At 35.5% G+C, this 24,963-nt stretch overlaps 1 protein-coding gene across 3 annotated transcripts in view; it reads right to left on the bottom strand.

Annotated features, from left to right (window-relative positions):
- The window catches only part of KIAA1328 (KIAA1328 ortholog), a 262,140-nt gene that overhangs the window by 79,144 nt on the left and 158,033 nt on the right, over positions 1-24,963 (bottom strand). For all 3 annotated transcript variants that reach the window (XM_088797967.1, XM_019740831.3, XM_019740832.3), the window contains 2 exons: positions 13,503-14,179; positions 7,852-7,959 (listed from right to left, as the gene is read on the bottom strand). In XM_088797967.1, the coding sequence (XP_088654093.1) occupies positions 7,852-7,959; positions 13,503-14,179 (785 nt within the window). The remainder of the gene's footprint in view (positions 1-7,851; positions 7,960-13,502; positions 14,180-24,963) is intronic.

Genomic DNA, 24,963 nt, shown 5'->3' with positions numbered 1-24,963 from the left:
AAACCCAATTTAACTCTCTCATTTACAGGCAAGGAGACTGAGGCACATAGTATTATCTTTAAAGTCACATGGCTAATTACTGAAAAGACTAAAACCTAGAATTCTTGACCCTTATTCCGATGATCTTTAAAATCAAATTAACTGTCTTCATCACATATTAGTTCCTTTTCCTGATTTTTTTATTCTTCCAATCACATGGGTCTAAAACCTTGGCATGATACATGTATAAACCCTTTCATAATATAACCTAATTTATTATTTAATTTTTAGTTTAATTTTCCCTTACTCTTCTGGTTAAATGAAAGCACACTTGCCCACAAATACTGTATGATTTCCTTCCTTTATTCTGACTCTCTCCATGTCCTCTTCCACCTGAAACACTCTCTCTCTCTCCCCCTCTCTCTCTGTTTCCCTCTCTCTCTCTCTCCTTCGCTCCCATAGATACAATTAGCCTATCACTCTACCCTGTGTTTAGGACTTAGCTCAAATATTACCTCCCCCACAAACCTTTTCTTAGTATCTTTATATTTCTTTTATAGTCCTTGTATTCTATATACATGAGAAATACTTGTATATTTGCTTTACCCTAGTATTAGAATACTTGAAGGTTGGGGCTTTTCTATATCCCCTGTATACTTAGTAAGCCAGGCATTTTTTTTCTTTTATAATAGATGTTTAATAAAAATTTTTCTTATTCCTAACTTGGCAGCAAAACAACCTAACTTTAGAGCAAAACAAATGACACCTAGGTTCCCATTTTAAATTTATTTGCTCATGGGTCAATTCAAATTCTATAAATGAGCTGTGGCTCCATAACCTAGAGTTCACTATCTGTGAGTATCCAACTGCATAAATGTCTACCAATGCCATAAAAACAATTTTTTTTTTTCTTGAGTTGCTTGGTATCATGTGACAATACAAAAAAATGGCCAGCTATCTGGTAATCTGTAGAATTATGAAACTAATGTTAATTTATAAGGGTCATCTTTGCATAGCCAACAAACATCAAATTAAGTAAAAAACAAACCAGAGAACCCTATAAGCAATCAGAGTTGCTTGTGACTTTTTAAGTCATTACCATCTTTCATGCGATAATTATCTTCCACTCGTTTGGCTCAGCTGTGCCCTACTATTTGCTCTTATTTGTCATTAAAGCCTCACATATTATTTATTCTCATTCTATAGCATTTATGCAGGAAGGCAGCAATGTAAGCTCCCTTGCCTGTGATTCTTCCCACAGATAATAGAAAATAAATTGCAATTAGATTTTGGTAATTGTATATAATTAACTCAAAATGAGCTGTTAATTATAAAAAAATATGTTTTTCACTTCCTCATTATCTCATTTATTTTAGTTCCAAATTCTTGATGCCTCACTTGAGTAAGTTTAATATTTTAAATACACAGAGTATTTTTAATACTAAGATAATTTAAATTTCCAAATAAACAAAAGTTAGCTTAAAATTAAATTTTATCTAGGGAGTTCTACTGGCAAAATCAAAGAGCCTGCAATGTAGAAAGAAGGTCATTTCCTATAACGATTCTTGATTATATCATCTTTTCTAAAATCAGCAGATATTTTTATTTAAATAATTCTACAAAGCCTGCTCAAGGATGTATGGTATTCTCCCTTGACCCAGTCTAACTTTCTGGTGTTAGTAGAAGGCAAACATCATTTCCATAGCCACGTGAATCAAGGAGGCAAATGAACTCATTGCCTTTACTTCTTTTAAATTCACATTAGATTAAATAATTTCAGGGATCTTGATTGAGAATTCTTAGTTTTCCAATGACTGTCAGACTTTGGAAGCAGGTGCAAGAGTTTCTTCAAACTCTTATAATGTAGATTAACAATTTAAAAGGCCTATGGTCTTATCAAAGGCATATTGGGAAAAATTTTTTTGAAAGCAGTGTCTAGTCTTATCTTATTTTTGTCATAATCACTTGAATGCAGGACATGTATGCTCAGATGCACCTGAACTTTTAAAGCATGTCCACCTCTCAGACTGAAGCACTAGCTTTCAAAGCATTCATGACACTTACCTGAATAGCAGTGATGAAAACTTTCATAAACTGCAAGTGGGAGTATGAATTGCTATAACCTTTTGGAAAAGAAAATTGGCACGGACCATTGTAATTTTTTTTTCGAACCACTGTAATTTAGAATTATATATTATATCAAAATATCCTTATGTAGAAATAGCCTTTGACCCAGAAATTTCATTTTGGGGTGTTTATCCTAACAAAACAGAAGGAGCAGAACACAAGAATAAGTATGGTCATGCTTGTTATAGCATCATATTGTGTATTGGTAAAGAACTTGAAATAACTTGAATATCCAACAATAGAAGTGATGGATAAGTTATAGTGCATATAGAACCCATGGACTATTATGCATTTATAAGAAACAAGTTAGTATTTGTATTAGTTTTCTATTGCTGCTATAACAAGTTAGCACATATGTAGTGGCTTAAACAACATAAATTTATTATTCTGTAGTTCTGTAATTAGAAGTCTGACACAGGTCTCACTGGGCTAACACTGAGGTATAGGCAGGACTACGTTCCTTTCTGAAGGCTCTAGAACAGGATGTTTCCTTGCTCATTTGGGCTGTTGGTAGAATTTAGCTCCTTGCAGTTGGAGGACTGAGGTTCCCGTTTCCTTGCTGGCTGCCAGCTGAGGATTCCTCTGAGCTTCTGGAGGCTTCTTGCATTGCTTCACTTGTGACCTCTTTCCTCCATCTTCAAAGCCAGCAATGGCAGGTTAAGTCACTCTCATGCTTGAACTAGCTTCTCCTCCTTCCATTTCATCTCTCTCACCAGCAAGAAAAGTTTCTCCACTTTTTAGGATTCATGTGATTAGACTGGGACCACCCAGATAATCCAGGGTAGCCTCTCATTTCAAGGTCTGTTCCCTTGATCATATCTACAAAGTTCCTTTGCCACGTAAGGTAATATTTGAGAGGTTCCAGGGATCAGAGCACACACATCTTTGGGAAGTGGGGGGGGGGGCAATTATTCTGCTTGCCATAGTGCTACATGTAAAAAAAAAAAAAAATCCCATAGATGACCATTAAGTACTGTTAAATGGGAGAAAAATGAACAACTAATGTTCAGTTTGATCTTGAATGTTTACAAATGTTTCATATATATATACATATATATATTCATATATATATACATATATGAAATAAAGAAAAGGTATAGAAGGATACGCATTAGGGTGCTAACATTAATTCAAGCAAGACAGTCAAGATAGGGAATAGAATAGGGAATGAAAGATGACATCTTTTCTTGATGTGTCTTTGGATATTTTACTTTTTACAAGAAAATGGTGTTTTTTTTTTAATTTAGCAAAGTTTGATTAAAATAAAGTGGAATATGAAACAAAATGTATACTATCAATATACATCACATACTCATAAAGAAATAAGATCTAGAAGTTATATGCTAAGATTATATTTAGATGATATGATTATGGGTATGTACTATTTTCTACTTTTGGCTAATCAGCATCTTATATATATTTTTCCTAGCAAGCAAGTAAATATGAAGATATAGCTAAATATGAATATCCCTAAGAATAAGAAAAATTATTTTAAATTCAAAGCAAATACCATAATAAAAAGTTCTTACGTATCAACTAAAGAAGATATATAATGCCCCTATATAAAAAAATGTGGATATAGTCAGGAAATGAAGATTCTACAAAGAAACACAAAGGGATAATAATATACAAACGAAAAGATTCATTCTTATTGAATAACTGTAAATTAGAGTAGCATGCTATTTTCCACCTAGTAAACTGATCAACTATTGTTTATATAAATCAACACTAGAGAGCCAATTTACATGGCTGATTGAAAACAAATCTCTATTCCCTTCTGAAATCTCTAAAACTTATAGTAAAAGTATAAAAACGACATAAAATTATCTGATGGCAGAAAACTGAAGAGGAATGGACAAAAAAAATAGGACATGTTACAAAATTTTAGAAGGCTTGAAAGCAGATGTATGAGTTCAAACCAATAAGCCAACTAGAAAAATCAAAACTGAAATATGTGCTGGCTGGGGCAGAAGAGGAGGTGAAGCTGAAACATGCCAGAGAACTCCTGAAAGGCTCGGGGATTAGAGAAGACAGGTAGGAATGCAAGTGGGACTGTAGGCCTGGCTGGATGAAAGTCTGTATAGCAGTAAAATATCCAAGACTCCCCCCTTTATCTCCAGAGTCAGTCAACTATTTCTCCCCACCTTGAGAAGACTGGAAGTTCACTCCCCTGGAGACTCCTGTCTTGGGGGCCTAAAATATAGTTAAGGGCAGAAATACCATATAGTTAAACAAGGTATTAAGTGAAAGCCTACATAATGAGTGTTGGGTACTGTTTCTCTTCCTCCACAGAGATGCCCACATTGGCAGCCAAGCTCATGCGATGCTCCCATCCCTTCTTTCTACGCAGGCAGAAGATTTATCCCTAGGGAAACTGACTATCCCAAGACTAAAGACCTACAGATACCAACAGAGGGTCCCCCAAAGACCTACGGATTCTAATAGAGGGTCCCCATGCCCTGATTCCTACCTGATTACCCCACAGTGAAGCCCATCAGTTGACAAGCCTTGCTCATCTATTTGGAGAACTTTCAATAGCTTTTCATTGAAGGAAGTTTTCCCAGGTGAAAGAATCCATTGATTATTCAGCATAATTAATACAAAAAGGTTCAACAAATGCACACTGGCATTAATTTTTAGAACAATGCAGAGAAAATACGATTCTAATAGTTCCATGGAGAAAAGGTCACATAAAAAAGATAAAGAATTAAATTACACCAAACTTGTTAATGGCAACAAAAACTACAATAATGTAACACACCTTCTACCTCTTCTGAGGAAAAATAATAACCAACTAAGAATCTATATCCATCTAAACTATACACTAAAGATGAAGATAGACGTAAGACATTTTTCATAGGTATGAGGTCTCAAAAAAGTTATTGCCTCTGTACTCCTTCTCAGTAAGCATTGAAAGACATGTTTCAGGAAAATGAGTATAAACCAAAAAGAGGACAGATAACATGTGATCCAACAAAAGGGGAAAATACCCAGAAAAGAAATGAAGAAAATTTCCAAGATGATGGATAAGGGAAATTTAAGCATAAATCACTAGACAGGAAGCCTAGAGAATAACTGGTTTAGACTAGTACAGGATTATAGAGAGATCCAGGAGGGATATCTAAAAAAACAAAGGAAAAATAAGAAGGAAAAATAGCAAAAAATGAAAGCAATGAAGAGATATGATAGAATAACTAATATGTAAAGATATGTTTAGATAATTATAATTTCTGGGTGAATTTGGGAATGACAAGACATGGAAATGTAAATTGCATAAGGTCAGAAATTTTTGTGTTTTGTGTACTATTATATGCCCCAAAGTCTAGAATGTGCCAAGCACCTGGTGGGAAACTATAAATATTTGAGTGAATTAATAAATGAATGAGTTCACAGAAAATAAGGCAATTTTAAACTTTAGAGAAAACAATTATATAAAAACTAAATTTAACAATCATACAGTACATGGCCCAGCTGTGTATAAAATATCTGCAGTCTCATTGTAAGCATATTGTGTGATATAGTTATGTTCAGAGAACAGAAAGAAAGAAATATCATGTGTGTCAATATGTATGTTAGAGAAAGTGGCAGAGGGGGAGAGGGAGAAGAAAATAGAAGGAATGGAGGGAGGGGAAAAGAGAGAAAATAGGATGGCTATCTGTGAGAGCTAAATTATTTCTTCTTTCATAGGAGAAAGTGAATACTTAATACCTACATAAATCTGTTATTCAGAAATATGGATATAAATACTAGAAGAAACAGATAAAAAAAGGAAACATAGAAAAGAGTCAAAACTTCTTGTCTCTAAAGAGTGGAAACTGGGGGAGAGAAGAAATGGGGAGGAGTTTAATGGGTACACAGTTTGTTTTGCAACAAAAAACAGTTCTGGAGATTGGCTGGTCAACAATATGAACTGTACACCAAAAAATAGTTGCGAGGGTAAATTTTGTTATGTATATTTTACCACAATTAGAAAGATAAATTATGGCAAAATTGTGCTAAAATGAGAATTATTTGGTTCTGCTTCTGAAAATGGCTTGAGTAGTTCTTATAGAACCAAATCTTCCACAGGTAACAACAACTATAAACTCTGGGAGAAAAACAAAAACAAACCTGAAGCACTGAAGAGCGGCCAAATGCAAGCAGAAACAAGACTAGGCTCAGCATTTGAAATAGATAGTGTCATTGGGAGAGTCCCTAATTCTTTTTTTTTTTAAGTGTCCTTTAGCTCAAGGGCCTCCTTAAAGTATAAGAGTAAATGAAAAGGGAAAAATTCTGGAGAGGAGAGAGAAAGAATACAAGATTCAAATTCTATGTAACAATCCTGCCAGTTCTGGCTGACCCTGTACTACACATAAACAGGGCAGACTCAAGAATCTAGGTAAAGTTAAAGTAACTTAGCAATGATTTTTTTTTTTTTTTAAAGATTTTTATTGGGGAAGGGGAACGGGACTTTATTGGGGAACAGTGTGTACTTCCAGGACTTTTTTCCAAGTCAAGTTGTTGTCCTTTCAATCTTAGTTGTGGAGGGTGTTATTCAGCTTCAAGTTGTCCTTTCAGTCTTATTTCTGGAGGACGCATCTCAGCTCCAGGTCCAGGTGCCGTTGCTAGTTGCAGGGGGCGCCACCCACCATCCCTTGCGGGACTCAAGGAATCGAACCGGCAACCTTGTGGTTGAAAGGACACGCTCCAACCAACTGAGCCATACGGGAGCTCAGCGGCAGCTCAGCTCAAGGTGCTGTGTTCAATTTTAGTTGCAGGGGGCGCTGCCCACCATCCCTTGCGGGACTCAAGGAATTGAACTGGCAACCTTGTGGTTGAGAGCCCACTGGCCCATATGGGAATCGAACTGGCAGCCTTCGGAGTTAGGAGCATGGAGGACTGAAAGGACAACAACTTGAAGCTGAACGGCACACTCCACAACTAAGATTGAAAGGACAACTTGACTTGGAAAAAAGTCCTGGAAGTACACACTGTTCCCCAATAAAATCTTAAAAAAAAAAAAAAAGTAAATGTAGTCCCAAAAGAGGAGGAGGAAAAAAATAGGGAAAAATGTATGTATTTGTAAAAATAATGTTCCCAAATTCTTCAAATTTCATGAAAAGAGAATTCTCAAACATAGTTCTGGTGGTATGAATTGATTTAACTTCTATGTTAAAGCAACCTATGGAAAGTAACTTGTTAATGTGAATCAAGAATCTTAAAAGGATTCATATACATACTATGAGCTAGCAGTCCATTTATAGGAACCTATACCAAGGAAATAGGTAGAGATAAAGTCAATAATTTACTTATAGAAATGGTCTTGAAGGCATAATTTATAATAGCAAAGCCCTGTATTAGCCAACAATAGGCTTATAGATAAATACTGAAAAATAGATGTCAAACAATAAATATTTGTTGAGTGAATTAAGTTGTTTTGATAAAAATTTACTAACAAAATATGGCACACTAACAAAAGGCAAAAAATAAAAATCTGCATAAGCACTATCTGTATTACTTCAATACAGAATATATAATTATAAAAGAAAGATAGACAGGGGAAAAGGACTCAAAGGATTGTCTCTGGAAGAATATGGACAGTTTTTATTTTCTTCTTTATACTTTTCTATATATTTTGAAATTTTACAATGAGAATGTATGTATTTGTATAATCAAAATATTGGATTTACCAATGTATATACACCAAACATATCCTTAATATCTGTATCCTACATCTTCTAGCCTTGACACACCATTTAAGTTTACCTTGGTCCAGTGTCACTCCCATTCACATCCAGGTTGAGCTCTCGGGGCTTAGTAAACTCTTTATCAGCAACCATTTCTCTTGACTTAAATACAGCTTGAGTTCTTAACCTGTAAAAATAAATTTAGAGAATGTCTAATGCTGTGGAATCTAAGGAACTGAATGGTGACCCTTGAAAGACCATTCTCTTCCAGCTAGACCCCCAGCAATTATTTTTATATTGAAACTCAGCCTATCAAAAATAAATAGGTACTTTCTAACTACACATAAACACAAACCAGTTTCACAAGAATTTAAATTTTCTTTATTTATAGAGGAGTAGGGGAAGACTGAGTTGGTTAGAATATCATTTAAAAACTCAACATTATAGATGCTTTAGAAGCACTTCAAATCTCTCTGGAAATTTAATGCTTCACCTTATCTACTGCTAAGCAAGTATATTTTGATCATCAGAGTCTAAATGGAAATTCTAGTAACACTAAGTATAACTGACCCTGCCCAACATATCCATAGGTGGCACTTACTTCTCATCCTGGCCATGTAAAAAGCTGGGACTACATTTCACTAACCAACATTTTATCTGGGTCACAGAAAAGTTCCCCTCAAAGAACTGGAAGAAATTCTATCCATCAATGCTAACTTAGCCCCACCCTCAATGTACTGAGGAAGGAAAGCAATTTAAGAACCTACCAAGAAGTTCTTCTACCAGCCAATTATTTGCTGGCACCAAATATGTGACCCTTACTACCCATTTTCTCAGCATTTTTAAAGAAATGTTCTTTGCTTCATTTTTAGAAATGAAATCCATAAAACCACATTCTTAACTATAAAATAAAACCATAAAGAGGTAAAAATATTGTTAAAAGAATATTATCATTTCCATGATAGCCAAAAGCTATTCTACAATTGCAGCTATGCACAATGACATACAAAAAGAAGTACATAGAATAATTACCCTCGAGGAACTTAAGAGTTTAATAATAACATTTGGTAGTGATGCACAGATAGGTATATAAACACAGAGAGCAGAGGTAACTATGTACATTGACATAAGAAAAAATAGACAAATCAAAACTTGTAAAAAGAGGCAAAGAAAATTACTTATAGGGGTCAATTAATCAAGAGGTTACAACAAATGCAAATCTGTATGCACCCAACATTGGAGCCCCTGAATACTGACAGATCTGAAGAAAGAAATAGACAACAAAATAATAATAGTAGGGGACTTCAACAATGGATAGATCATACAGACATTAAAGAAACATTGGACATGAGTTATACTTTAGGCCAAATAGACCTAACAGACATATACAGGTATTCCATCCAACAGGAACAGAATACATATTCTTCTCAGAAGTAAACAGAATATTTTCCCAGAGAGATCATGTTAAACAAAAAAATTATTAAAAATTTAAGAAGACTGAAATTATATCAAGTATTTTTTTCCAACCACAGTGGCATGAGACTAGAAATCAATAACAGGAGGAAAAACGGAAAATTCATAAATAAGTGGAAATTAACACACTCCTGAACAACCAAAGAGTCAAAGAATAAATCAAATGGGAAATAAAAAAAATCTTGAAACAAATGAAAATAAAAAACAAAATATACCAAAATTTATATGATGCAGAAAAAGCACTTCTAGGAGGGAAGTTTAAAGCAATAAATATCTACATTAAGAACAAAGAAAGATCTCAAAAACACCCTAACTTCATACTTCAAAATGCTAAAAAAACAAAAACAAACTATGGTTAAAGTTAGCAGAAAGAAAACATAACAATGATTAGAGCAGGAATAAATGAAATAGAAATCAGAAAACCAATAGGAAAAATTAAAGAACTGTTTTTTGAAGAGATAAAATAAATAGAGAAATCTTTAGCAACACTAAGAAAAAAAGAGAGGACTCAATTAAGTAAAATCAGAAATGAAAGAGGAGACAGTACAACTCATAGCACAGAAATACAAAGGATCACAAAAGAATATGAATAATTATACATCAAAAAATTGGATAACCTAGAAGAAATGATAAAATCCTAGAAACATACAAACTATCGAGACTGAATCATGAAGAATCAGAAAATCTGAACAGACCAATAATGACTAAGAATATTAAATCAGTAACTAAAAACCTCCCTAGAAAAAAAAGTCCAGGACTAAATGGTTTCACTGGTGAATTCTACCAACCATTTACAGAAGAATTAATGCATTCCTTCTAAATTCTTCCAACAAATCAAAGAGGAAGAAACATTCCCAATTCATTTTACGAGGCCAGCATTACCCTGATAACAAAGCCAGATAAGGATACTACAAGAAAAGGAAAATACAGGCCAATATTCCCGATGAATATACATGTAAAATTTCTCAACAAAATGCTCCAAAATAAATCCACCACATTAATAGAATACAAGATAAGAATATATGATCATCTCAATGATGCAGAAAAAGTATTTGGCAACATTCAACATCCTTTCATGATAAAAACATCAAGAAACCAGGTGTAGAAGGAATGTAACTTAACTACTAGAGGCCATATATGACAAGTCCACTGATCACATCATGCTCAGTGGAGAAAGACTAAAAGGTTTTCCTTTAATATCAGGAACAAGACAAGGATGCCCCCTCTTGCCACTTCTATTCAAATACTGTAAGTACTAGCCTGAGCAATGAGATAAGCATAATAAATAAAAGGATCCCGGCTGGAACGGAAAAAGTAAGATTGTCTCTGTTTGAAGGTGATACAATCTTATATAGAGAAAACACTGAAGACTCCACCAAAAAAACTGTTAGAACTAATAAACGAACTCACTAAAATTGCAGGGTACAAAATCACCACACAAAAATCAGTTGCATATCTATACACAAACACTGAACTATCTGAAAAAGAAATTAAGAACACAATCCCTTACAATCGCATAAAAAAAAATTAAAATACTTGGGAGCAAATTTAACCAAGGAAATGCAAGATCTGTACAATGAAACTGTAAGACACTGTTGAAAGAATGCAAAGATACCTTACGTTCATAGATTGGAAGAACACTGTTAAATGTCCATACTATCAAAAGTGACCTATAGATTCAATGCAATCTTTTTGTTTTCCAATCATTTTTTTTAAAATTAAAGTTTACTGGTTAGTAAAGTTACACAGGTTTCAAGTGTACAATTCTGTAATACATCATCAATGTATCACATTGTGTGGAATCTTTATAATTATTTCATTGGCATTTTTCACAGAATTAGAAAAAAAATCCTAAAATTTGTGTAGAACCACAAAAGATCCCAAATAGCCAAAGCAACCCTGAGCAAAGACAGTAAAGCTGGAGGTATCACATTTCGTAATTCTAAACTATATTATCAAAACAGTAATGGCATAAAACAGACATCAAGGCCACTGAAATAAAATAGAAAGTCTAGAAATAAAGCCATGACTACATGGTCAACTAATCTTTGACCAGGTTACTTACCAAGAACACAAAATGAAGAAATGATAGTCCTTTCAATAAATGGTGCTGGGAAAATTGGATATTCATATGCAAAAGATTGAAATTGGATCACTATCTTATACCACTGACAAAAATTAACTCAGAATGGATTCAAGACTTAAACGTAAAATCTGAAACTGTAAAACTGCTGCAAGAAAAAATGGGGAAAAAGCTACTTGACATTGGTCTTGGCAATAATTTTTTTGGATACAACACCAAAAGCCTGGGCAAAAAAGCAAAAATAAACAAGTTGCGCTATATCAAACTTAAAAGCTACTGCACACCAAAGGAAACAATTATTAAAATGAAAAGGAAACCTATGGAATGGGAGAAAATATTTGCAAACCACTTAAATATCTAAACATATAAATCCCTTATATATCTGATAAGGGATTAATATCCAAAAAATATAAGGAGCTTATACAACTCAATAGCAAAAACCAAACCAAACACCAAACAAAAGCCCAGTTAAAAAATGAGCGGAGGACCTGAAAAGACATTTTTTCAAAAGACGTACAAATGCTCAACAGGTATACCGTTTTTCTCCAATAACAAGACCTAGCCAGACCATCAGTTCTAATGTGTCTTTTGGAGCAAAAATTAATATAAGACCCAGTCTTGTTTTAATATAAGACCAGGTATAATATAATATAATGTAATATAATATAATATAATACCTGCTATAATATAATAGCAGATATAATATAATATAATACCGGGTCTTATATTAATTTTTGCTCCAAAAGACACATTAGAGCTGATGTTCTGGCTAGGTCTTATTTTCGGGGAAACACAGTATGAAAAGATGCTCAACATCACTAACCATCAGGGAAATGAAAATCAAAACCAAAATGAGATATCACCTCACGCCTGTTAGGATGGCTTTGATCAAAAGGACAAAAGGTAAGTGTTGGAGAAAATGTGGAGAAAAATGAATCCCCTATACATTGTTAGTAGGAATGTAAATTGGTACAGCCATTATGGAGAACAGTATGGCAGTGCCTCAAAAAATTAAAAATAGAATTACCATATGATCTAGCAATTCTACTTCTGGGTATTTATCCAAAGGAAACAAAATTAGTTATCTTGAAAAGATATTGGCACTCCCATGTTCATTACAGCATTACTCAAAATACCCAAGCTATGGAAACAACCTAAATGTCTGTCAGCAGATGAATAAAGAAGATACATATTGGGGGTGCCAAAAAATGTATACACATTTTAAGAGATGTTATTTATGCTCAAGCAGTAGTTCGCCATAATTAGAAGTGTCTGGACACTGATGGTAACCACTTTGAGCACCTCTTGTAATTGCAGAAGTCAAACATGACTTGTATTCATCTTTTGTTATCAGTATATATTGAGTATTACAATTTTAATAGAGTTTTTTTCCTTTCTTAAAATGTGTACATTGTTTTGGCACACCTGGCATATATACTTCACTATAAAAACTTGAAATTTTCTTTTTTCAAGATATATGTATTACATTTTACTGTGTTTCAAATATAACTGTATCTGATTTATTAGTAATTTTGCTTTAATAAATTAAGACAGCAAGTTTTATGACTCTCCATGTATTATAAAACTATGTTAAACTATATATGTAATATCAAAATAGCAATTTAGCTTCTCAAACCCTGTTCTTAGGGAAGAATTGTTAAGGGAAGAACCATTTAAGTGTGCGTAAGTCTATAAGAATTGGTTACTAAAGAGGAAAAGGTTGAATGTAGAAGTCTCCCATAATTTATTATATTTTACATTATGGTACATTAACATAAATATGGAATAATGACAGCTAATCACACTTCTTTACAGTCTGATTCCACATCCTGAAATCTCAAGCTTTTACTTAATGCCTAATATTCTCTACAATGACATCAAACAGTGAAAGATTTTGTGTGATGATAGTATCATTTAAAAATACTGTCTTTGGAATTCGCGAAAAATTACACTGGACTGCTAAGTAAATATTCTAAGCTACCTTTCTGGAAGACAAGGTAATCTTTAAAGTCTTCCAAAGATGACAGTGGAATTTACGTACTAGTCATAGTTGGTGTGCATTTTGAGCCAGCCAAGATCCCGAAAAACCTCTGTTCCTACATATCTACACAGCAGTCATTCCATACTGTGTTCTCCAAGCTACAAACATTGCTGAAAGAACAGGCAGGACTCACCAGTCATAATCCAGTCGAGACTGATGAAGCTGCTGCTGTTTTAGGAGAAGCTTTGTCTCCTGCTGGGCCAGTAGATGCTGAAGGCGCTCCTTTTCAATTTCCAGCTCCATTTTTTGAAGCATAAGTTGCTGCCTTCTATCATCTGACAGCTGCTTTTTGAAATCAGTTTCACTAGGCTGCAGTGCCCCGTGGCCATGCATCAGAGATGCCCAGGAAAGTCCACAATAACGGCATGATTCCGGATGTGTCTTGGAATATTGAGGGGCCACGTCTGTAGGACGGCTAACAACATGAACATGATCTGCATTTTCAGCAAGTTTATGACAACAACACAGACGGGATGGAGTAGGCTTAAGTTGTTGGCCTACCCTCATCTTCAATTCCTCTGGTGGAACTGTCTCTGGTGGGACTGCATCTGCTAGCTTTTTCCCCGGGGAGCCATAATGATAGGTTCTAGTCTCTGACGGCACCTTGTCTATGTCCTTTTTGGGATAATGAAAGGCAGCCGGTTTCAAAGAATTATTCCTGAACTTCACAAGGGATTCTGAAGCTGAGTCCTGGTTTGCAGACTTAGGCCTTTGCTTGGCTTGATAGTAGGTTTGTGGTTTGGCTACACTCAAGTAGGAACCATCCAGTTCCATAGACGAAGACTGGAGAGTGCTTTTCCTGTTGGCTGCCTGAAAGGAACCACAAGATCAGTTGTCAAATAAAACCACAATGAAACGAGTTCTTTCTTTTGGCTTTTCAGAAATCAATCATATATTTTTACCAAAACAAAGCTGTTGTTTTGTCTTAAATAAATGATAGTACTCACACAGCTAAACAGACAAGTGCCACAAAGCTAAACCCATTTTCAAACAATCTAAATTTCAGTAAATCCGTAAGGATGAGTAAAAGAGTGTTGCTACTTGTGGCCTAAGCAAAATTCCAGGAGTTGCAAATAATGAGGGTAACGTAAAATCAACTCTGAGAAGAAGCAAAAGCATTAAACGCTAACGTCTTAAAATGTTTAATTTTGAATAATAAGCCAAGAAATCCATTTAGCCACCTTAAAATCCCCTTTGAAATCCCCTTTGATTGGCCATTACACAGTATGAGATTTGATGTAAAACATTTCACCTTATACTGAATAGTGACTAGAAATTTGATGCGTTTTTATAAATATCTTTATAGCACAGATAAAAATAACCACTTTCAACAAAATATGATTCTAATCAAAAGTGGTTATTTAAATACAAAACATTTAATTTCAGCTATAAACATAAGTGATTTTTCAATTAAGCTGTTCAAGTGATTACAGTCTGATAAAACTCAGGCAGAAAGGAAGCAGTTGCAAATTACCTCTGACAAGTCAATAGAGTGAGCTGTCCTAGCATTTCAGCCTCAAGCCTGTTCTATCAGGGAGAGCAAACCTTAGATCAGTGATTCTCAAACTTTAACATGTATCAGAATCACCTGGAAGGCCTGTGAAAAGGGGTGAATTGATGGGTTTTATCCCCAGTTTCCAATTCAGTAAGTCTGGAGTAGACTTGAAGAATCAGTATTTGCAAGCAGTTACCAGGTAATGCTAATGCTGCTACTGAGATCACACTTGGAGAACCACTGGTCTGTATCTGACTCCTGTATCCCTCTTCTAAGGACTGTCTTGATTTTGTCAGGTTCACCCAGGTAATCCTGGATAATTTCCTCATCTCAAAATCCTTAGCTCAATCACATCTGTAAAGTCTCTTCTCAATACTAAGTCCTTTCTACCATATAAAATGACATTCACGGGTTCCAGGAATTAGGACGCCGACATATTTAGGGGAACAGACCATTATTCAGTCTAGCACAACTTCTTTTTAGAGAAGAACTAATTCATAAACAGTTGAAGTGCTTACCTATACTAGAGACATCAAATGAATAAATAATTGAGGGGAAAAAGTCCCACTAATTTACTTTACAATAGTTGAAAATGATGAACTGATTGGTAAAAAAAAAAGTCAATTAACAGAGATATACAGCAACACTGTTTCCTATCTTATTATAAAAGAGTGCTATTACAATGATTTTTAAGATTTTGAGTTTCTAAAGCAATTCTATTTAAATGAAAATGAGCCACATCTGGGGAGAAGATTTGGTCCTCTTCAAAGAAGACATGCAATCCTGTACACTGAACAGATGCCACTGAGATTACAAGCTACAGAAAAGGAACTAATCCTAGGGCGAAATTTATGATAAACTACCTTATAAAAAAATTAACCTACTTTACAACTAAAGAGAAACTTTAGTCCACATTAATCTTCCCTACTCTGAACTTCTGTAGCATTTACTGTCAACACAAATATTTAACATTTATCACCTGCTACTTTGTCTGGTAAACTATCTTTTTATAGAATGATTATACTTGAAAAATGACAAATTTTTTAAAGGTCCAGAAACAAACCAACTATTTTACATTATCATATATTTTCTAACACATGTATTAGTAACAAAAATAGACAGCATGTTTTATTTCATATTTTCATGTTTATTCCTTAACATACTTACATATGTACACTTTTAGGTATTGACATAACTGAAACTTCTTTTAATGATACTGATTGTTACATTATTCACAAAAGTCAGGTATTTGGAATATTCTAAAATGTTTTTGGTAGTTAACTAATGTTTTTGAGAGGTAGTACAACTTAATGATTTTAATGCATGCTTTGCTCAAAGAGAACACTGCTTTGCCAATTGGCCAATAGATGACTATGCATGTTGTAGGCAGAATCCTAAGATGGTCCCCAAGGTTCCCATCCTACTGGTGTACCCACCCTGTGTTATCTCTTCCCCTCATGTGTGCGTAGAACTTGTGAATATGAGATGGCAATCATGTGATTATGTTACATTATATGGCAAAGGGGACTGCCCAGATGGAACCAAGGCTCCTGATCAGCTGACTTTGAACTAATAAAATGAAAGATTATCTTGTATGGGTCAGACTTAACCCCGTAACCCCTTTAAAAGAGAGTGCCTTTCTCAAGGTCAGAGGCTCTCCTGCCAGCCTTGAAGAAATAAGCTACCATGCCGTGGGAGGGCCACTGGAGAGGGTCACGTGGCAATGACCTCTGGAGCAGAAGGCAATTTACAGCCGATAGCTAGCAAGAAAACAAGACATCTACCATACAGATGCAATACCACCAACAATCATGTGAGCCTGGAAGAGGACCTAGAGCTCCAGCTTAGAATGTAGCCCAGCTGATTGCAACTTGTAAAGATCCCGAGCAGAGGACCCGACTAAGCTGTGCAACACTCATGACCCACAGAAACTAAGAGACAATAAATGTGCTTTTTAAAACTAAATGGTAGTAATTTGTTACACAGCAATAAAAAGACTGATAGAACATATTAATCAAGTTGCCTGACTCTCAGTTTCCTCATCAGTAAAACAGAGATTACACACAGCATCCACTGCAAAACTCAATGTAGTGGTGAGACATGAAGGGTGCCAATTTATAAGGGTACCATTTTGACAAAAGGGGAAAAACCCCCATATTTAGCAAAAACTTTTTCAAGGAGAACATTATGGGGTAGATGTTGGGGTGGGTGGGGGTGTGTGAGACGCTCAAGTGGCATGTTCAGTTATGACAGATTACCTCTCAACTGTCTTCTAAAGGGAATGAGTTGTTATTTGCCTGTATTTGGGTACAGTGAGGTTTGCAAGTTTGGACAGAGTTGAATTGCTTGAGATAACAGAGGGTTTTCATCTTACTCCTTCATATGAAAGAGGTCTTACACTAACATCTTATACTGCCTCTTGGAGTTGTGATAATTAGATCATTCATATGAAGTGCTTTGAACAGTGCCTAGTATAAAGTTAGTTTTAAAAATTTTTCCTATTTTTATCATTACTATTACTACTATTCTTATCACTCACTTCTCTGCCTTTACATAACAATTTTTTAAAATAATTTTTTTAAATTTTTAAATTATAGCTGATGTACAATATTGTTAGTTTCAGGTGTACAACATAGTGATTAGACATTTATATAACTTACAAAGTGATCACCCTGATAAATCTAGTACCCATCTGACACCAGACATTCTTATTACAATATTATTGACTATATTATCTATGCTATACTTTACATCCCCATGACTACTTTGTAACTACCAAATTATATTAATACTTCTTAATCCCTTCCCCCTTTTCACCCATCCCTGAACCCCCTCCCATCTGACAACCATCAAAATGTTCTCTGTATCTATGAGTTTGTTTTTGTTTTGTTTGTTCATTTATTTTGTTTTTCAGATTCCACATATAACTGAAATCATATGGTACTTGTTCTCTGACTTATTTCACTTAGCATAATACTGTCTAGGTTCATCTATGTTGTTGCAGATGGTAAGATTTCATTTTTTATGGCTGAGTAACATTCCACTGTATATATGTACCACTTCTTTAATCATCTATTGATGAACACTTAGGTTGCTTCCATATCTTGGTACTGTAAATAATGCTGGAATGCACATGTCTTTTTGAATTAATGTTTTGGGTTTCTTCAGATAAATACCCAGAAGTGGAATTACTTGGTTCTTCTTTGTTTCTTCGTATAGCCTTTCCCTCCCCGGTCATTCTTGTCTGTCTGTCTGTCTATCTATCTATCTATCTATCTATCTATCTATCTATCTATCTATCATCTATCTATTTATTATTAATTTCAGGTATACAAAACAATGTAACAGTTAGACATTTCACCCCTCACAAAGTGATAACCTCCCTCCCCCAATCTATTGCCCCTTTGGCATTGTATATATCTATTACAATTCCGTTATATACATATATGTTATATATATTCTATGTTAAGTTATAGTTGATATACAATATTATTCAGCTTCAGATGTACAGTGCAGTGGTCAAACATCTACACTGACCATGAAGTGGTCTCCCTAATAAGACATGTGCCCATATGACACCCTACAAAATCTTTACAACATTATTGATTATATTCCCCAAACTGTCTTTCATTTCCCCTTGGCAATATTGTACTTACCAATTTATGCTTTCTAATCCCTTCCCTTTCTCCCTCATCCCCACCCCCTTCCTTCTAGCAACCATCAGTTCTTCCTCTATATCTCTGAGACTATTTCTGTTTACTTTGCTCATTTATTCAGTTCTTTAGATTCCACATATAAGTGAGATCATATGGTATTTGTCTTTCTCCGTCTGACTTATTTCACTTAGCATAATGTTCTCTAGGCCCATCCATATTGTTGCAAATGGTAAGGTTTCATTGTTCTTTATAGCTGAGTAATACTCCATTGTATAAGTGTACCACAGTTTCTTAATCAAGTCATCTACCAATGGGCATTTCGGTTGTTTCCAAGTCTTGGCTATTGTAAACAGCGCTCCAATAAACACAGGGGTGCATATATTTTTTCAAACTAATGTCTTGGATTTCTCTGGATAGATACCTAAGAGTGGAATTGCTGGCTCATAAGGTAGTTCTACTTCCAGTTTTTTGAGATACCTCCACACTGATTTCCATAGTGGCTGCACCAGTCTGCAATCCCACCAACAGTGCATCAGGGTTCCTTTTCTCAACAGCCTTGCCAGCACTTGTTGTTTTTTGATTTACTGATGATAGCCATTCTGAACGGAGTGAGGTGGTATCTCATTGTGGTTTTTATCTGCATTTCTCTAATCATTAGTTAGGTTGAGCATTTTTTCATATGTCTGTTGGCCATCTGTATGTCCTCTTTAGAGAAATGTCTCTTCATGCTCTCTGCCCATTTTTTAATTTTGTTTTTGGTGTTGAGTTGAATTAGTGTTTTATAAATTTTGGATATTAACCCCTTATCAGATGTATCATTGACAAATATCTTCTCCCATTCAATAGGCTGTCTTTTTGTTTTATGGATGGTTTCCTTTGCTGTGAAAAACTTTTAAGTTTGATGTAATCCCATATGTTCATTTTTTCTTTTACTTCCCTTACCTGAGGGGATATATCAGTAAAAATATTACTCAGGGTAATGCCTGCAAATTTACTTCCTATATTTTCTTCTAGGAGTTTTTTGGTTTTCGATCTTACATTTAAGTCTTTAATCCATTTTTAATTTGTTCTCGTATATGGTGTGAGGAGGTGGTCCAGTTTTCCCAGCACCATTTATTAAATAGACTGTCTTTACCCCAATGCAAATTCTTGCTTCCATTATCATAGATTAAATGACCATATATGAATGGATTTATTTCTGGGCTCTCTATTCTGTTCCATTGATCTATGTGGCAATACCATACTGTTGTGATTACTGTAGCCTTGTTGTAAGATTTGACGTCGGGTAGCATGATACCTCCCTCTTTGTTCTTATTTCTCAAGATTGCCGTGGCTATTCTAGGTCTTTCATGGTTCCATATAAATTTTAGGATTACATATTCTATGTCTGACAAAAATGTCATTGGTAATTTGATATGAATTATCTGGACTCTATGTATTGCCTTAGGTAGTATTGGCATTTTAACTGTATTAATTCTTCCTATCCATGAACATGGTATGTGTTTCCATTTATTAGTATCTTCTTTGATTTCTATCTTCAGTGTCTTATAATTTTCTGAGTACAAGTCTTTTACTTCTTTGGTTAAATTTATTCCTAGGTATTTTGTTTTTAGCCTTTGTTTTAAAGTCTATTTTGTCTAGTATAAATATTGCTATCCCTGATTTTATTTTTATTTTTCATCATTTTCATCAAATAGCTTTTTCTATCCCTTTACTTTCAGTCTGTGTTTTTTGATATGAAGTGATTCTCTTGTAGGCAGCATACATAAGCGTTTTGTTTTCTTATCCATTCAGCCACCCCTTGTCTTTTGATTGGAGCATTTAATACATTTACATTTAAAGTAATTGTTGATAGACATGTAGTTATTGCCATTTTATTATTTATATTATTGAACCCCCTTCTTCTTCTTCTTCTTCTTCCTCTTCTTCTTCTTCCTCTTCTTCCTCTTCTTCCTCTTCTTCTTCTTCAACAAATATTGGTTTAGTGATGATGAACTCCTTTAGCTTTATCTTGTCTGGGAAGCTCTTTATCTGTCCTTCAATTTGAAATATAGCTTTGCTGGACAGAGTAATTTTGGTTGTAGGTCCTTGCTTTTTATCACTTTGAATATTTCCTGCCAATCCCATCTGGCCTGCAAAGTTGCTGTTGAGAAATCAGCTGATAGTCTTATGGGAGGTTCCTTGAAGGTAACTGCTTTTCTCTTGCTAAAGATTCTTTGTCTTTAATCTTTGCCATTTTAATTATGATGTGTGTTTGTATGGGCCTGTTGGGTTCATCTTGTTTGGGACTCTCTGTGCTTTCCTGGCTTGTATGTCTATTTCCTTCACCAGGTTAGGAAAGATTTTGTCATTATTTCTTCAAACACGTTTTCCATTCCTTGCTCTCTCTTCTTCTTGTGAATGTTGGGACACTTGATTTTGTCCAGAGATCCCTTAAATTATCCTTATTTTGGGGGGATTTATTTTTCTTTTTGCTGTTTTGATTTGGTGTTTTCTGCTACCTTATCTTCCAAATCACTGATTCAATCCTCTGCTTCATCCAATCTGTTGATTCCCTCTAATGTATTCTTTTTTTTTTTTTTTTAACATATAGTTTTAAAAATTTTCTTGGGGAATACTGGGGAAGAGTGTGCTTTTCCAGGACCCATCAGCTCCAAGTCAAGTTGTTGTTTTCAATCTAGTTGTGGAGGGCGCAGCTCACTGGCCCACATGGGAATTGAACCAGCAACCTGGGTGTTATGAGCACTGCGCTCCAACCAACTGAGCCAAACAGCTACCCCTAATGTAATCTTTATTTCAGTTACTGTATTCTTCATTACTGATTGGTTCTTTTTAATGTTTTCTATCTCCTTTTTTTATGTTTCCTACCTTTTTTCTCGAAGTTCTCCTTGAGATCACTGAGCATCCTTATAATCAGTGTTTTGAACTCTGTATCTGGTCAATTGCTTGTTTCCACTTTATTTAGTTCTTTATCTGGAACTTTATTTGGTTCTTTCATTAGGGACATGTTTCTTTGTCTTTTCAATTTGGCTGCCTCCCTGTATTTGTTTCTGTGTAGTAGGTAGAGCTGCTATATTGCCCTGTCTTAGTAGTGGCCTTGTGTAGTAGGTGCTCTGTGAGGCCCAATGGGTCAGTCCCCTGGTCACCTGAACCGGGTGCTCCATGTATGTGCCCCTTTTATGGGTTATGTATGCTCTCCTGTTGTAGTTGAGCCTCTGTTGCTGTTGGCATGTTAATGGGAAGGATTGACTCTCAGGCTATTTGGTTGTGAGGACTGGCTATGACTATAGTGAAGGAGCTATTGTGCAGGGGCAGATCCGATGGAGCAGGATTCCTTTTAGTGGGGCTCTGGTCCCTGTTGAGTCTGTCCCTTGGGTGTGTCGTTTGTGGAGATGGTTGGGTGGTATCCTGCTGTGGATGTGTTGGTTCTGAGACCTCTTGGGAGGGACTCTGGTGCAGACCGAGGTCAGCGGCTGTCTGTGCTCTGCTCAGGGTCACCTGGTATGAGCTACAAAGAGATCTGCAGATGGCTGCATTTGTGCTGGGATTGGATGTGCCTGGTCAAGTCTAAGCTGCGAACTGAGGCTGCTGCTTCTAATGTCAGGCTTGGGTCTGCTTAGCAAGATGTACAGGATACACCAAGGACAGATGCTGCTTGTTTAGGTTTTGTGAACCTTTGTGAGGTTTTAGGGAAGTCCACAACATGAACCAAGACAGGCTGTCTGTATGGAAAAGCAACTGGAAGTGGCTTGTGTTGGCCCACAAATTTGGTGGGGTGGGGTCTCAGGGAATCACCAGGGTGAGGCAAATGGTGTTAGCTAGGTTGATGGAGATTTAGATAGGGTGGCTGTGTGTGCCTGTACACTGGGAGTGAGGAGGTCTCAACAAAGGAATAATGGTTTCTTTCACCACTTCCGTCTGGGAGAAACTTGCTCCTCCAGTCCTTTCCCTGCAGACAGACAACTCAGTTCTTCCCCATCTGTCCCTGGCACCTTTCGACCTGTTGCTGTGGCACTGGAGCTCAGAATGAGTGAGTCTATCAGCAAGCAAGGCCATGCATGGGGCCTTTAAGAAGAACACCTGAGGCTCCAGCAGCCCTCCATCTCACTCAGCCACAATCTCCGCTAGTCTTCACAGTCAGAAGTTATAGAGACTTCTCTTCCCAGCACTGGCAAACTAGATTGTGGAGCCTGGTGTGGGATGGGACCCTTCACTACTCAGGGGGTACCTCTGCAGCAGAGATATCCCTCCCAATTTTTAACTGCCATATGCCACACGTGGGTGTGGAACCAGTCCGTTCAGCATCTCCACTCTTCCTGCCATTCTCAATGTGGCTTATTCCGTATATGCTTAGTTATAGCACTTCTGTTCAGCTAGACTTCAGGTGATTCTCAATGATGGTTATTCTGTAGTTTAGTTGTAATTTTGATGTGGTTGTGGGAGAAAGCAAGCACAATGTTTACCTACTCCACTACCCTGGCCAGAAGCTTTTCTGGACAATTTTTGAATGCAGCAAGGGGCTGTATTTTACCCTCTGTATGTATAGTACTGGGGCTTGCACATAGTCCATTCTTAGTAACCATGGCTGACTGTATCAGCTTAGTAGAAAAATATAAGTTGTGTTATGGGTCATAGTAACTAGAGAAACAAAAATTAGAATCCACGATTATGCTGAATCATGCGCTAGATGAAGAGAGGAAAAACAGAAAACTGCCTGTTAGAATCTGAATATAAGAAATTAAGTTATTTTATTAGTGGAGTTAAGACAAATATTGCCTCTGGGACATATGGAAGTAACAATGGGCCTGAATGCAACAGATGTGTTTTTCTTTCTGGAGCTGCTCCATGCTTTCTATGTGATACTTACAAATATAACTTCTTTTAACTAAGACTGAAACTAACAATAAATCCCAAACTGCTGTCTTCGGCATATTGGTTTGATATGAATTTTTCAGAAACACTAACTCAGAAACCAGTGGGTTTTTAAAAATTATAGGCATAATTTACATATACTAAAATGCACAGATCTTAAGTGTACAACTTGAGGGATTTTTACATTTGCATATACTCATATGATCATAACCCACAGCAAGTTATAGAACATTTCAATTACCCCAGAAAGTTCCCTTATGCCCTCTATAATCAATACCACATCATCACACTTGTAGTGGTAACCATTATTCTGATTTCTATGACCAAAGATTAGTTTTGGTTATGCTAAACTTAATATAAATGGAATCATAAAGTATGATACTCTTTTGTGGCTGCCTTCTTAAGGTCAATGTAATTTTTGAGCTTCTATGTTGTTGTATATATCAATAGTTAATTCTTTTTATTGTAGAGTATTTCATTACATGAATATAGCAAAATTTGTTTATCCATTCTCTTATTGGGTTAGGTTGTTTCCAGTTTTTGGCTATTATGAATAAACCTTCTATGAATATTCTTATACAAGATTTTTTTTTTCTTAGACATATGCACTTATTTCTCTTGGGCACAGGGTAGGCATATATTTGCCTTTATTGGAAAGAGTCAATAAGTTTTCCAAAGTGGTCGTTCTATTTTACATCCCCATCCGCAAAGTCAAAGAGTCCCAGGTGCTTCACATCCACACTAACACTTGGTAGTGTAAGTCCACTTTATTTCTAGCCAATCTGGTGTGTGTGTGTGTGTGTGTGTGTGTATGTGTGTGTATTGAAATCTCATCTTGAAAGTACTTGTTGAAACCTTTGAATAATTCAAAATAATTTTTAAAGGATCAAAGATAAGAAACGAAAAATGAACGTCAGGGAAGATACCTTTATGCAAATTGTTTCTGATGAGAGAACTTGGCTCTCAATGGCCACCTTCACTGACCATTGGATGCAGAACATACTTCCAGAAAACCTTGTCTCTTGGCCATTCTTAACTCAGAATTTACTATGTACTATGCTAAATGTTTTACATATTCAACCTATAATTATTAACAACAACTCTGTAAGGTAGTTATTATAATTATCATTTTACTGGTGAGAAAATGAAGTTTAGTGAATCAACACAACTTTCCCAGTGTCATGTCAACACTATATGTGAGACATGGGAATATGTCTCACTCCAAATCATTAGTCTTCCATGGCTTCATGCTATATATTTTTAAAAAGAAACTCTTTAATATGAAATACAATAAACACAGAAAAATGCACAAAACAAATATAATCAGTTCAGGGGACAATCACAAGGAAATTCTCATGTAACCACTATCCAAGAAGCAGGACACTGCCTGTACATAGATGACCCTTCATAGCCCTGCACAACACTGCTCTCTACTTCTCCTTTCAAAGAGAATGAGTATCTTGACTTTTATGGGAATAACTTCTTTGCTTAATACTTCCCTGCTTAAATATTCATACTAGACTTTAGATTTACCTCTTCATTTTTAAAGTATAAATAGAATCATATGATAC

This window comes from Rhinolophus sinicus, chromosome 4 (assembly GCF_057876585.1).
Source record: "Rhinolophus sinicus isolate RSI-liver-muscle chromosome 4, RSI-T2T, whole genome shotgun sequence".
NCBI classification, from domain to species: Eukaryota; Metazoa; Chordata; class Mammalia; order Chiroptera; family Rhinolophidae; genus Rhinolophus; species Rhinolophus sinicus.
This window is presented reverse-complemented; position numbering and strand designations above follow the sequence as displayed.